This window comes from Puntigrus tetrazona, chromosome 17, assembly GCF_018831695.1.
Source record: "Puntigrus tetrazona isolate hp1 chromosome 17, ASM1883169v1, whole genome shotgun sequence".
In the NCBI taxonomy this organism is placed as follows: domain Eukaryota; kingdom Metazoa; phylum Chordata; class Actinopteri; order Cypriniformes; family Cyprinidae; genus Puntigrus; species Puntigrus tetrazona.
The window spans coordinates 7,485,175-7,500,386 of NC_056715.1; the positions used below are offsets into that span (position 1 = coordinate 7,485,175).

At 35.8% G+C, this 15,212-nt stretch overlaps 2 protein-coding genes across 2 annotated transcripts; both read right to left on the reverse strand.

Annotated features, from left to right (window-relative positions):
* Positions 1-2,610: 2,610 nt before the first annotated feature.
* On the reverse strand, positions 2,611-6,827 carry LOC122362314 (CUB and zona pellucida-like domain-containing protein 1). Its single transcript, XM_043263737.1, has 13 exons — positions 6,755-6,827; positions 6,536-6,562; positions 6,407-6,439; positions 6,028-6,120; positions 5,900-5,926; positions 5,402-5,785; positions 5,261-5,317; positions 4,885-5,035; positions 4,360-4,571; positions 4,055-4,230; positions 3,547-3,938; positions 3,090-3,352; positions 2,611-2,769 (listed from the first exon to the last, which is right to left on the reverse strand). Exons 1-13 carry the CDS (start codon positions 6,801-6,803, stop codon positions 2,759-2,761), a joined length of 1,875 nt encoding a protein of 624 aa, XP_043119672.1. The 5' UTR covers positions 6,804-6,827; the 3' UTR covers positions 2,611-2,758.
* A 3,524-nt stretch (positions 6,828-10,351) lies between these two features.
* On the reverse strand, positions 10,352-14,794 carry LOC122362315 (deleted in malignant brain tumors 1 protein-like). Its single transcript, XM_043263738.1, has 13 exons — positions 14,664-14,794; positions 14,451-14,477; positions 14,310-14,342; positions 13,995-14,093; positions 13,827-13,892; positions 13,526-13,621; positions 13,260-13,286; positions 12,995-13,145; positions 12,517-12,728; positions 12,137-12,312; positions 11,072-11,463; positions 10,633-10,877; positions 10,352-10,537 (listed from the first exon to the last, which is right to left on the reverse strand). The coding sequence occupies exons 1-13, from the start codon at positions 14,710-14,712 to the stop codon at positions 10,494-10,496; spliced, it is 1,617 nt and encodes a 538-aa protein (XP_043119673.1). The 5' UTR covers positions 14,713-14,794; the 3' UTR covers positions 10,352-10,493.
* Between the last annotated feature and the right edge of the window lie 418 nt (positions 14,795-15,212).

Here is a 15,212-nt window from a genome sequence, read left to right on the forward strand (position 1 = left end):
TATCCTGGAGCCTCTGAGGAAAAATATCAATAGAGCAGCATAATCGTGGAAAAGACACAGCTGAATATTACTTCGTTTTATTACTCTTGTCTTAATTTATGAATATGTCTGTTTACACAAAGTTTCTGATTATAAAGTGATCATGTCAAATAATCCATATTAAAAACAGCCCCTTAGGCAATTTTATCACTGTTACTTAACAAAAACAGTTTTACAAAAATATCAATATTTAACTTATAAAACAAAGCCTGGGGTGTGACATGAAAGTAGCACTAGTTTCAGTTACCTGAATGAAAGTGTTTTGAAGCAGCGTAGAACTGCCACAGCATTATTTGCACTAAATAAAATAAAATTGCATCATTAACGTTATCTGTACTGCGATCTCTGCATGACCACACCGCTGTCACAAACTTTGTCAACAGACATAAAATACATACTGCATTCAGCTGTGTCATTTCCACAATTATGTACTTTTAGGCTCCAGGATATAAATCCGTCATAAGAGTATCATCCTCTAACTGTCTTTCTGTGCATTCTTTAAAATGTTAAATGAGAATTTTTTTTTCACAGGTAGCAAATTCTCAAATTCTTGAAAGAAAGTTTCTTCTCAAAGCATTTTTAGTAGTTTATGCAAAGTGGATGAACTGTATTAAATATTTCCAAAGAAATGTTGAGGTTGTAAATAAAAACTGCAATAGCAAGAAAATAAGTTTACTTGGTTTTGTCTCTTTTAAAGTTACTGTTTCTTTCAAAACTGTGGGTCGACAGTATCTTCAAGATTCAGTATGAGGGGTACAACACAAACAAAGCACTTTGAGGCTGACACTCTAACAACATGCAGCTTTGAGAACAACTTTTTTATTAACAAACTATTGTTTTCAGTGATTAGCTGTCTAGAGCAATGATTACTGCTTTTAATAGTGTTTAAAATGTTGAGACGGAGACAGAAGTGTGGATCCAAATGCAGATTTAATAAAATAAAGAATGGTCATACAGGTAGAGGTCATATCAGCAAAACAGTACCCAAAGGGCCAGGCAAACATGAAATTCAGGTGTATGCATGCGGAGCTAACAATACTGAGCCCAGAATGCTGGGTGAGAGTGGTTTAAATAGTGTCCATTTTATTCTAAACAAGGTGTAATCAATGAACATGATGGGAAATGGAATCCATGTGGTGTGTGTGTTTGGGCGCCCTTGGTAGTGAGCCAGGTGACCGACCGTGACAAATAACCTATCGCATTTTACGTTTTCTTAACTGAGCGAACAGAGGCACCCACACTTTCAGCTCTTACGTAAGGCAAGTCATCTTTACTTATATAGAGCTTTATACAATACAGAACAAAAACTTTACAGTGTTAAACAGGAAAATAGTGTGTCAATGTTACAGGACGACAATTACATAAATTACATTTTTCAGTTAAAGTTTATCACTGATTCAATTATGTCATCAAACAGCTTAGTTCAGATCTCCTCAAATATTGTCTGTGCAAAAACTCCAGAAAACAGTTTTAAAAATTAAATCAACTAGTTCCTTTATACAGTAGGCTATGTACCATTAAAGACCATTTTTTAAAGGCTATGTACCATTTTTTTTACCTCCACATAGAATAGATAGATAGATAGATAGATAGATAGATAGATAGATAGATAGATAGATAGATAGATAGATAGATAGATAGATAGATAGATAGATAGATAGATTTAAAAAAAAAAAAAAAAAGTTTGCAGTTTCATCAGCAGAAGTCAGTTTCACTGCTTGCATCGAGTTTGTAGGCCATAAATATAGGTTGTATAAGGTACTTGCACAAAAGACATATAGGGTTGTGTTTTTTTTTTGGACAGACTGATGGAATGCAGGCTTGGTAAGGCAATCTTTCAGTTTATGCAAAAGTCGCAGCCGTATATCTTATGAAAAGACTTGCAAGAAATAGTAAGTGATTCACTTAATCTAATAAATGATTGCCATCAGTTTTCATTATGTAGAAGCAATCGCTATAAGCATTCATTTATACCTGTGTCTATTATGATTATGGACAGTAATGAACAGTTATGAACAGTAAAATGTAGTAATGGCATTTTAACTAACAAAGTGTTGTTGTCGTTTTTTTCTGAAGATGTTGTGTATTGCGGCAGCTTAAGTAAAAGACAAATTTCCTGCAGAGGACAATAAAGTTTAACTCTAGTTAAAACAAATATCATGTATACTATGTAATGACTTGGGTATGCTTAAATCCTGTTAGTTGCATGTTTCTGCATTTTCTTTAACATAATGACTGGTTTTAGCAGGCAACAGTTTTTCAAATACTGTTTAACACTGAAAGGGGTTTAGTTAAAAAAAACATTTTTTCAAAATCAAGAATTGAGTTCTTTTTTTTTTTTTTCTTTATTATGATTTAGGATCGTTGTTTCATTCTGACATTTCTTACTCTGTGTCCTCCAAAAATGAATTTAAATACCCAACTAGTAATTTTTTTTTTTATTTCATTTTTTTAATTCTATTTTATCTTTTGTACCTTGAATTCTCTTGCTTCATTTCTGAGAGATCTTGTAGAAACACTGAGTGGAATACAAGTGAATATAAACCATTGGAGACACCACAGACAAGAACAGTTGTTTAGAAATGCTTTATTGAATTGCAAAAATACAATCTGTGTTAAGATTTATTTGTTGGGTGGTTAATAAGGATTGATTAATAGTAATGATTAAAGTTATGATTGAGGAGATGATTGTTCCATTCCTTTGACGTTTCAGACTCCTTTACACGATGCCTTGACAATGAATGGACAGTCATTAGAAAAGCCTCAAAATGAATACAAATTCACTAGAAATGATGGTCACAAAGGTACAGTTCTCACAATTAACAAACTGTTAACTACAACTTTTGCCTCAATAAATTTGCTGTTTATTCATAGTTAGTAAGGTAATTGCTAAGTTTAGGTATAGGATTAGGGATGTAGAATTTGGTCATGCAGAATATATGTGTCAGAAATAAATAACCAATATGTTAGCCAATAGGCATGCAAATAAGTGACTAGTTAATAGCAAGAATTGGTTACTATACTAAAGTGTTACCAAAATTATACGCTACCTGTTAGTTGCCTCTGACCTTTGAGTTTGATTGGCCCCAGCGTAACAGTTCTGGTCTGGTAGATGCTATAAAGAGATCTCTTGCGACGGTAGTGACAACCTTGGCGGCAGCGAGAGTTGTAATCGTTATCAGGGCAGATGATCACTTTACACTGCAGGTACACGTAGGCATGAGTCCGGAGGAACTTGAAAGCCTGGAAACTGAACTGAGCGTAGTAGTATTCACCACTGGTGTAGGAATAATATGTGTTGTCTCTTGGACATCTGCAAAAGAAGAGAAAAACTATTTGGATGCAGTTTGATCTACAGCCAAAATATTAATGCTAATGAGTACAAGAACATACAGTATTTAGGAAGAACAGAACTCTTACTAATGCTTCCTATGATCCCAAATCATTCTACAGTCACATATGATATGATGTTGAAAAGAGTTGCATTTAAGAATGCAAAGATCTCACCCGTTACGCAGCAGGTCATAGGAGCGGTCTTTGAAGTCATTGGGATTTGGAGACGCTACACAGGTGTCCAGGAAGAGATCCAGACTGTTGTCAGGCCTGTTTAGCTTGACCTGAACATACAGAAGTTGATTCAGGTTCACTTCGTACGGAGAGTCATAAATCTGCTGGTGGAAACTGCTGGAGGTGTAGAAGGCTATGCTGGCATTGAAGCGGCCCGTTCCTGTGATGTTGGCATTGATGTTCTCCCTGGTCTTGTAGAATATCTGCACCATTGTGTCTGGCTCCATTCGACAGCCCACGCGTAGCAGGAAATGTGACTGACGGGTGATTTCACCTGATTGAGACTGAGAGTCCCGTACATTGTTGGTGTAGGACACATAACCATTCATCATCTAAAGGAAAAGAGAGAGAGAGTGAGTGAGTGATGTTGTGTGATAAACATGCAGAGATACCACCCTTTATATCAGCACTGTAAACATGTTGTATCTGGCACATCTGTAGATAATACCTCTTTGGAGGTCCCACATGCATCAAGAGGGAAGCTGAACGTAACTTCAGTACTGCTAATGGAGGGTCTGCAAAGATGGTCGTCTACATAAAGGTCATTTGTACTCAGGCCGAGTGAGTTCAGGTAAGATCTCTGAATGACAATGACCATGTTGTCTGAGGAACAATCCACACGACCTTCGGAGCAAAAGAATTCATCCCCTCAATGTATTTTTGTGCATTTAAAGTATTTAAATGCATGAATATTTATTATAATCTGTTTAGCATCTAAAAGTAATACTTCAGTGTTATTTCACTGGGCATTACCTTGATCTTCAGTAAGAGAGCTTGTGAAAAGAGCTTTGAAACCATGGCTGACACCAGAGTAGTCACTTCTGAAGACAACAGTCAAGTATCGTGAAGAAGAGTGAAACACCTGGTGTGTGGTGTCATTAAAACAGACCTTTCCCAGCTGTGAATGACCAGTGGAAGAGCCGTCATACACTGTGATGTAGTCACAGTTACAGCAGCGCTCCAATCTGAAAGAAACAGAAATAGAGCTTTTAAGACATTTTAACCTTAGTTTTATACAAGGCATATAACTGGTTTCACCTGCAGGTTGTTCATGGTACTACACAAAAAACCCTCAATAATAACACTGCTTCAAGAAATATTTTTAATATAAAAGTTTGTATATATTAAACATTGAAATAAAATTAGGTTAAATTTTACATGTGAAATAAGGTATACATACAAGGTTTTTATTAATCAATGATTGCTTGTAACTTTATAGATAGCAAACAAAAATTCCACTACTTCCACATTAATTAAATCAATGACATGTTTTCTTACTGCACATCAGCAAATGTCAGAAAGATCCTCTGTCCTTGCTGAGCAGAGAGATACCACACACAGTAGGCATTGTCATGATAATAGTTTGGGTAGTTTGGACTGGAAAACAGCCCAGAACCATACAGGTGTCCTCCACACTCAGGGTGAGGAACTGGAATTGGCATCAGATGCAATCAACATTGTCCAGGCATGTTAAAAAAGAGAAAAACTGAGCAGAATTGGCACAATAGATAATGTGAAAATAGTTGTTGATCAATAGGTAAAGGTGTCCTTGACAAGAGGCTAAGATATTTGAGGTATGTCAAGTTGATTGTTCGAGTATGTAGCCAACGGATTTGAAAATTAATGTATTATATCACTTATGTGTGGCTATTACCAGAAGAGTTTGTCTCTGGAGCAATAGTTGTATTTGTGGTGTTGCTGCTTCCCACATCTGGAAGAAATGTTTTAATAACTAGTTATTAATAAAGAGACACACAAATTTAGGTGTATGAAGGTCACATTTAAATATGATTACCTGCACAGTATGCCAAAGGACAGCCATTTGGTTCAACAAACTCATAGACATAATAATTGCCCGGACAGGCTTTTACTCTAATGGGAGTAGAAGCGAAATAACAGCAGTTATTGTGCCAGTGACCACAGACACCTCTGGTGACCACTCCATCCTCAACTTTTGGGTGTCCTCCGGTTAACCATAGTGGGGCATGAGTGCCACATTTTTGCTTATTAACACATGTGTCTGGCATGTGGACACTCTGGCCATGAATAAAGAGACGATACCAACCAAACCAATTCACATTCCTGTCACACATTGTGACTGAGTCATTCCGATAGTCAGTGGCTCTCCAAGGATCATCCAGTACAGTGTAGTTGAAGCAGGGGTCATCTGAGGGAGCCACTGTGTAATTATTCAAATGATCATTAAAAAGAGTAATTCAAGTGTTGTCTTCACAATCAATTATATTATAAACTGTATGTATAATTTCAGGTATTGATTATGTGATAGCTGTACCTGATGTTGTGTACACTGTGCAATAGTCTGAGTAAAATGAGAAAGAACTTGTTAGTATGGACCATTTTAGACAATTTTGATGACCGGTGCTTAAAACAGAAATGAGTTTATTATGAAGAGGAACTCACCATCATAGTCAGGGCAACAGTCCCTATACATATGACAGACGTTGTCACATGCACAAACGCCCACAAAATGGCCACAGCTACCATTACAAGAACCTCAAAAAAAGGGGAAAAATATTAATTATAATTTATGTTTTGTTTGTGCAATTAATACATGAGTTTACATAACTAATAGGAGTCATGCAGCATATCATATATTGACAATGAAAGCTTATTTAAAAAAAACTATACATAGCTTTATAGTCATATAGCCACCACATGGTTCTTATGAAGATAGAAAATGAGAATAAAAAATATTTGACATTTTTACAAAAGAAAAAGAAAAAGAAAGAACCCAGTTGAATAAAGTAATTCTAAATGCTATACAAACATGCATACATACCTGAAGAACTGTTAGTGGAATATAGCCAGTCACCTAAAATAAAAAAAAAAAAAAAAAACAAAGTGTCTTTATGTTTCCTATGTTATATAAAAACATGTTCTTCATTGTATAATTTTGAAGGATATTTACCTGTTGTCTGTGATTCAATTATTTTTGCTGTAATATGAAATAGGCACAAAATAATGTAACATAATACTTGTCTTTCTTTATGTGTAATGTTTTTTTTTTTATCTATGATTACAAATTCATCTCTCTGAACTGCGAAATAATTTTAGTAAAACATATGATGACACCTAGCAGCTGTTCCATAAGTTGTACAGTTTTTTTTCCAGTGAATGATAATCTTACCCTGAAAGGCAGTTAGAAGCAGACAGAGAAGAATATTCAGAGCTTCCATCTTCCTCTTCTGATCAAGTTTGTCTTTTAACCATGATTTATATACTCAAAACCAAAAGCAGGATTTCCTCATTGCATTGATATCCTGCTACTGCTGCCTCTGATGGAAACATATCAATAGAACAGCATAATCTTGGAAAAGACAGCTGAATATTAATCAGCATTTATTACTCATGACTCTGTATTAATTGATGGATATTTCTGTTGACACAAAGTTTGAGATTATGGAGTGATTATATTATACTTTTCAGTCATCACTTATATAGTCAAACCCAGCCTAAGAAGGATTTTCTTATGACATATTAATATACAGGAGCCTGTGCTAAGAAAAAGCTATAGAGCAGCATAATCATGGAAGTGATACAGCTGAACATTTATTATTACTCTTGGTTTCACTGTATTTTGATAGTCCACATTAGACATTCTACTAATTATAAGTACATTTGTAACTACATGTCAGCTAATTCTCATTAATTTATAACTACATGTCTCTCAGAGACTGTTAGTGTAGGTTTAGAGTTAGTAAGATAAGCTAACATATACTTCCAAAGTTTCTGGTAGTCAGTATGTTGTATGTTGTGGAAACATCAAAATAAAGTGTTAGAAGACGTAAAACAGACAGTCTACTAATATTATAATGGCTGCTACCTTACAATTGACTCTGTATTAATGTATCTGTGTATGTGTTGATACAAACTTTGAGAGCAATCATGCTAATGATATGAAACACAGAATTTGGTGTTTTATATAATTTCCTTACAAATATCTGCATACTCTCTCTCGTAACAAACATCATGTGTTCACACTCAGTCAAATGTGTTCTGAAGCAACGCAGCACTGCCACTAAATAAAATAGAACTGTATCATTTACTGTATCTGTACCGTAATCTCTAATCACACCACTATTACAAACTTTGTGCCAACAGATGTAAAATACATACTGCATTCAGCTGTTTCGTTTCCACAGTTATGTAGGATATCCTGGTTGTGATGTATTCCAAACAAAATCGATGTGCGGGATAGGGATGTTATTACTTAGTCCTTCCGTGTAGTCTCATTTAGGAAATGTTTGCATATTATTTAGCAATAAGTTTCGAAATTAGTTAGCAAATATTAAATTAACTCACAACAACTTAAAATCATGCTCATCCATTTATTTTTTGTAAGCATGCTCACACACATATTTAATTGAGATCAATAAAATGAGACTGTGAGGCATAGATGTACAGTCTGTTCAGTGGAATGTTTTGTAGCCTCTTAAGACCGTGTCTATAAAATGTGTGCTATTGTAAAGACTACAGTATAAGTCTATCCCTATAAGTCTATAAGTCTAATATAGTGCCTAACATAACAAGATTCACTCAATTAGAAAATTTGGTGTCCATAACAAACAAATGAAAATTCCTTAAAAGTGTCAATTTGTTTTCTTGCCTGTTTAGAACCTTTGATATAATTTTTTATTATTTTCAAGTTTCATGATAGCTGCAAGTAATAATAAAATTTCCCTCACGCCTTTTACACAGGAAAGTGCAGACATCTTAAGCATATTTTTTATGTTTTTAATATTTTATTTGAGCCAAAAAGTAATATATAGGCCTCTGAATATAAACTGCAGATGCCACTGAAAAGAACAGCTGTTTTGAAATGCTTTATTGAATTGCAAAAATACAATTTGTATTTAGAAAAATTTTCTGGGTAGTTCATATAGATTTATTAGTATTTATTAAGAATGTTTATTGATATATATAATTTAAAAAATATACATATTTTCTTCCCCCATTTTGAATTGTAAGAGCATCAGTGAAAGCACGCACTCTAAATGAGCACAGTCAGTCTAGCTAGTGTTAAAGCACTCATAACTCATCTTGTAGCTTATATGCTTATATGAATTTTACTTTTATGTACATCTACACTTTTGTTGCTTATGATTATGGGAAATCGTGAAAAAATTCACAGATGACTAACATGACCGCCCCAGACTGGCTGCTGCATTCCCAAGCTCAATATAATTGTGTGTGATAGCGTCTGAAGAAGATAGTTGTAGGTTTGGGGGAGAGCAAAAAATGGGGTCATTTTCATTTTTGGGTGAGCTATTTCTTTAAATTCACAGAGATCAATTTAAAAGTGCAGGAGTCATCTTCTGTGACCATGCAAACGAGCGCCAGAACAATTGTGTCAAAGGTCAAACAGGTCAAACTAAACACAGGAACGAGGAACTAGAAACACACTAGTGCCATGTGTATGATGTCGAAGATAAACACACTAAGAAGGTGGCAAATAGTCTTTTAATAAATACACAAAAAGAGTAAATCCACAGGTAGGTAGACAGGTAATCCACAGTAGACTTATATAACACTGGACAAAACATTGAGAGCAAACTAGGATTTAAATACACTGGCAAGTAATTGTAATTGACAAGACACACCTGAACAGAATGACACAATCAAAGGGAGACAGAAACTAGGTCAGCGAATGTGTGGGAAAAACAAACTCTAGTCCATGAGGTCTAGTCCACTAGAACCACTTGTGGCCAAGTATGGTGAATCAGAATCACCCAAGGGTCTCACTTTGGTCATGGTACTGAAGGTGGAAAGAGCGCTGGTTAACCCTTCCCCCCACACCATCAATCCCTCGTGGACCTGAAACTCAAACCTGCAACCTCTGAGGTACAAGCCTGACTCTTAGACCACAATTGACCCACATTAAAAGTATAACTTCAAATTAAAAACTGCCATTGGTTTCCATGAAATATATTTGGAAAAATTCCTAAAAGTTCTTCGAAATGCACTCCTTGTATTTATGTACTGTAGATGTCATATGTTTTTAAACCTTTGATATGGGTTATCTCTGATTTTGAAGTGCTATAATTGGGTCCCAACTTAGAAAAGTAAAACAGATTAACCCATTAAAAAAAAGCAAACCTTTCTATTCAAGCTTGTGAAATAATGAGCGCATTAGATTTCACTCCCCCTGTGACATAGAAAGGAGATCGGTAATAATAGTAAGTACATGTGACATGTACTTACTATTATAATAACAATACAACCCTAAGACAACCCCTAAACTTAATATTAAGTGCAATGTAGTTAATAAATTCAGTACTTAAATATATCATTACTAGGACACATTAAAGTAAAGTGTAACCAGGGGATCTTATTATAATAGTACCACCCTGCACGTTTCCATGCAAGGCACCACCATTGTTTTCGCAAGCAAATACCATGTTTCAGCAAAGCACGCTAACTGTTCTGTCATTGGTGTAACTGACCAGCACAGAATACTATTTAGAGTTTAGTACTATTTAGAGCCTTAGTTGTTAGTGTGAATTGGTCTCTAAAGTAAAGTGTTACTTTTATTCATTCCAAAAAGTAATGTTGATATAGAAATCAATAACATCCGAACTTCCTAAAACATTCAAATGTAACTGGGTGAGAACAAAACATGTTATGAATGAGATGTATTTTGAATGAGTGTATTTTGTACCTTGCATCATGCTTCATGTTTTATAAAGGCAATATAAACACAATTGGATAAACTAATGACAAAAACTGCTGTTTAACAATGATTTATTGATTTGCAGAAATACAATTTGTGTTTTGAATAATTTGCTGAGTTGTTAATAAAGATTAATTAATAGTAATAATTAAGTTGATGATTAAGAAGATGATCATGTCATTCCTTCCATTCCAGTTCATTCCTTTGATTTCTCTGAATCCTTCACATCACGCCTTAGTCCTTGACAGATTAAGAAATTAGTGGACAGTAATTAGGAAAATCTCAGTGTTAACATATAAATTCAGTATAAATGGTATCTGTTAATTGCCTCTCACCTTTGAGTTTGATTGGCCCCAGCATAACAGTTTTGGTCTGGTAGGTGCTGTCAAGAGATCTCTTGCGACGGTAGTGACAACCTTGGCGGCAGCGAGAGTTGTAATCGTTATCAGGGCAGATGATCACCTTACACTGCAGGTACACATAGGCATGAGTCCGGAGGAACTTGAAAGCCTGGAAACTGAACTGAGCGTAGTAGTATTCACCACTGGTGTATGAATAATATGTGTTGTCTCTTGGACATCTGCAAAAGAAGAGAAAAACTATTTGGATGCAGTTTGATCTACAGCCAAAATATTAATGCTAATAAGTACAAGAACATACAGTATTTAGGAAGAACAGAACTCTTACTAATGCTTCCTATGATCCCAAATCATTCTACAGTCACATATGATATGATGTTGAAAAGAGTTGCATTTAAGAATGCAAAGATCTCACCCGTTACGCAGCAGGTCATAGGAACGGTCTTTGAAGTCATTGGGATTTGGAGACGCTACACAGGTGTCCAGGAAGAGATCCAGACTGTTGTCAGGCCTGTTTAGCTTGACCTGAACATACAGAAGTTGATTCAGGTTCACTTCGTATGGAGAGTCATAAATCTGCTGGTAGAAACTGCTGGAGGTGTAGAAGGCTATGCTGGCATTGAAGCGGCCCGTTCCTGTGATGTTGGCATTGATGTTCTCCCTGGTCTTGTAGAATATCTGCACCATTGTGTCTGGCTCCATTCGACAGCCCACACGTAGTAGGAAATGTGACTGACGGGTGATTTCACCTGATTGAGACTGAGAGGCCCGCACATTGTTGGTGTAGGACACATAACCATTCATCATCTAAAGGAAAAGAGTGGCAAAGAGTAATTAATGTTGTTTGGTAAACATGCCTCCCAAGAATGCTGTGGTGATCTGTCCAGTTGCCACCAGAGGTTGCTGTTCTAGTATAGTGACTCACCCCACACAGACTCTTGCACATCTCCCTGGACTGCATTACCCACATTCCATTGCACTGATTGGACTCACCTGGTGTTAGTCACACACACTATATTTCACCCATTCAGATCGTTCTCAAATAGCTGATTATTGTTTACAGTATATCACTCTCTTAGTGCTATCTAGTCTATGCCAATTCTAGTTGCCTATATTTAAGAGATTAACCCTTTCGTCTTGTCGTTCGAACACTGTTTGGACATGCAGTGACTATTGTTTTTGTACCTGGATTATCTCTCTTTGTTTTGCCCCGTTGGATTATGTTCGCCTTCAACTGACCCTTGCTTGTTTACCAGAATGCTCTGTGTCTTGTCTTCTATATATCAGTTTGCCACTGTTTTACTCTGCCTGCATTTTGACCATGTTTATAAATAAAAGCTTGCACTTGGATCTGTTTACCTCGCGTCTCATCAGCTCACATACAGTTAGGGTGTGTAAGTAACTTGAGAAAGAAAATTCAAGCATTAAAAGCTGATAGGCATATACAAATTTTCAATTTGTTCACATGTGTATATCATACCTCTTTGGACGTCCCACATGTGTCAAGAGGGAAGCTAAACTTAACTTCAGTAAAGCTAACAGTTGGTCTGCAAAGATGGTTGTCTACATAAAGGTCATGTGCACTCAGCCCGAGTGAGTTCAGGTAAGATCTCTGTATGACAATGACCATGTTGTCTGAGGAACAATCCACACGACCTGCAATACAAGAGTCTCATATTTTCATGTACTTTTAAGGTATTGATTTAAATTAAGAAAACAAGACAAAAATGTTCATTTACATCCTTGTGTGCATTTCCTTTTAAAATATTTTTTAATTAAAAATACTCCCCCAAATGAGGGATGAAATACATGTGACAGGTATTCTACATAGACCTTAGAAGTTTTTCCTCAAGGCATTACCTTGATCTTCAGTCAGAGAGCTTGTGAAAAGAGCCTTGAAACCATGGCTGACACCAGAGTAGTCACTTCTGAAGACAACAGTCAAGTATCGTGAAGAAGAGTGAAACACCTGGTGTGTGGTGTCATTAAAACAGACCTTTCCCAGCTGTGAATGACCAGTGGAAGAGCCGTCATACACTGTGATGTAGTCACAGTTACAGCAGCGCTCCAATCTGAAAGAAACAGGCAGAATTGTGACCCAGAGAAAAATTAAAAGAGCCATCTGGAATTGGTTCCACATGCAGGTTCTTAGTGGCACTGCATACAAAAAACTGTAAAGAAAAAAATCTGACTACTCATTAAGCACAAATAACTTTTGTACAATAATTTAATAAATTATAGTATATAGTTAAATGATAGTGAATGTAAATTATATTTTCATCAACTTAACAAATTATTCCACCAGTTTTGCACCAGTCACCACTGATCTCTCACTTACTGCACATCAGCAAATGTCAGGAAGATCCTCTGTCCTTGCTGAGCAGAGAGATACCACACACAGTAGGCATTGTCATGATAATAGTTTGGGTAATTTGGACTGGAAAACAGCCCAGAACCATACAGGTGTCCTCCACACTCAGGGTGAGGAACTAAAAAGAGAATTGTGTTCAATATTACAGATATAGTAACAAACAAGTGTCATCAGATACAAATGTTATATGAATTTAGGCTCAAGCATTACAAAACACTGGTGACAGCAGTACCTGATGTTGTGTATGTTGGGCAATACCCTGAATAAAGAAAAAGAGATAAAACTGGATCAGTATCAACCAGGAGGATCATGTTAATAACAAATTACCAAAAAAATCAAGTGAATCCCCTGGTTACTTTCACTGGATGTAAATGACAGTGTGATCATTTTTCAAAACACAATACAAAATAAATTTGTGCATGACAAATTATATATTATATTATACATCATCTAGTACAGTTTATGTTAGACTGTTTCACCTGTATTTGAAGAACTTACAGTGATAGTCATAGCAACAGTTGTTATAGTACTGACAGTCGTGGTTGCATGAACAGCTGCTGAAATTGTATCCGCAGTTAAACATGCAGGACGGACCTGTTACAGTAGAGAGAGAAACAGATTTTACTCATAAAGTCATCAATAGGCTTGGGATATATGTTTTTGTGTTAAATATATATTGGTGTATATTTGGTTAGAAAAGCCGCATAATTGCTTTGGTGATTATTGTACATTTAAATGCCATTAATCATGCCATTAATCTCATGAGTGTAATTTAAATCTGAATAAACAGCAGAAACACCTGTTATTTCTGTTAATGTTGTTTCGTCCCTGGTACCTGTAGTTTCAGTTGGTGATGAGCAGTAGTCTGTGTAAAGAGAAGGGTTAAAACTGAAGTAGGAGGAAAATATTGCCACAATTATGATTTGATTCAGCAAAATGTATTTCTGTGCGATCAAGATGAACTCACTGTCATAATCAGGGCAACAGTTGCCATAGTAGTGACAGCTGTAGTTGCACGAGCAGCTTCCAAGGTCGAATCCACAATCATACCTGCAGGAGGGGAAAGCTAGCAGAGAGAGAAAGATATAAAGATATAATCATCATCCTAAATCAGGAAACTAGAAAAAGGTATGATAATCTTACAGACATGTAATGACGTAATAACTATACTGCTTGTTAGTACTCTGGTGCAATGCCCTCACCAAATGTTGCTTACAAAATGACTTGATTTATATGCATAAAATTTGGCACAAGATAGATAGATAGATAGATAGATAGATACATCTAGGGTCTTCTGTGGAATCCAGCTGGTCATCTAATTAAAACAAAATAAATATATCATGTGAATTCAGGTTTCAACATCATATGAAATCATGCATAAAATCATTGTCCCAAAGTATAAAGAATGTTGAAGAATATTTACATGTTGTCCACGATCCAATAGTGGTTGCTGTAATATGATAAACAGACATGAGATCTAATGCAATGTGAAGCATATCATTCGTTCACTTCGAACATGTCTTTTCTCTCTTTTTCTCTTTGAACTGAAAAATGATTTATTTGAATGAAACAGGATGCTCAAGCTAGCATCTGTTCCATACGTTTTGCAGTTTTCTCCAGTGAGTGATAATCTTACCCTGAAAGGCAGTTAGAAGCAGACAGAGAAGAATATTCAGAGCTTCCATCTTCCTCTTCTGATCTAGTTTGTCTTCAAACTTTCAGTCATCACTTATATAGTCAAAGCCAGCCTAAGAAGGATTTCCTTATGACATACGAATATCCTGGAGCTTGTGCTGAGTAAAAGCTATAGAGCATCATAATCGTGGAAAAGACACAGCTGAATTTTATGCAGCTTTTATTACTCTTGACTCTATGGATATTTCTGTTGCCCTAAAGTTTGAGATTATGGGGTGATTATGTTAAATATATTGTACACATGCAACCTACAATATATTGTAGTCTACACATAATGCCGTCACATCCAGGCAAGAGAGAAGTTGAAGTTCTTTGCGATGTTTAATCAAAATCAACACAATAATCCAGACAGCACAGGTACAAAAAGGGCAACATAACAACTTGCATTAACTTAATACTAGTCAATGAACAGCTACAAACCCAGGGTTTAAATAAACACGGAACAATTATGAGGTGCAGGTGAACATAATCTGTAACTATAGAAATAAAC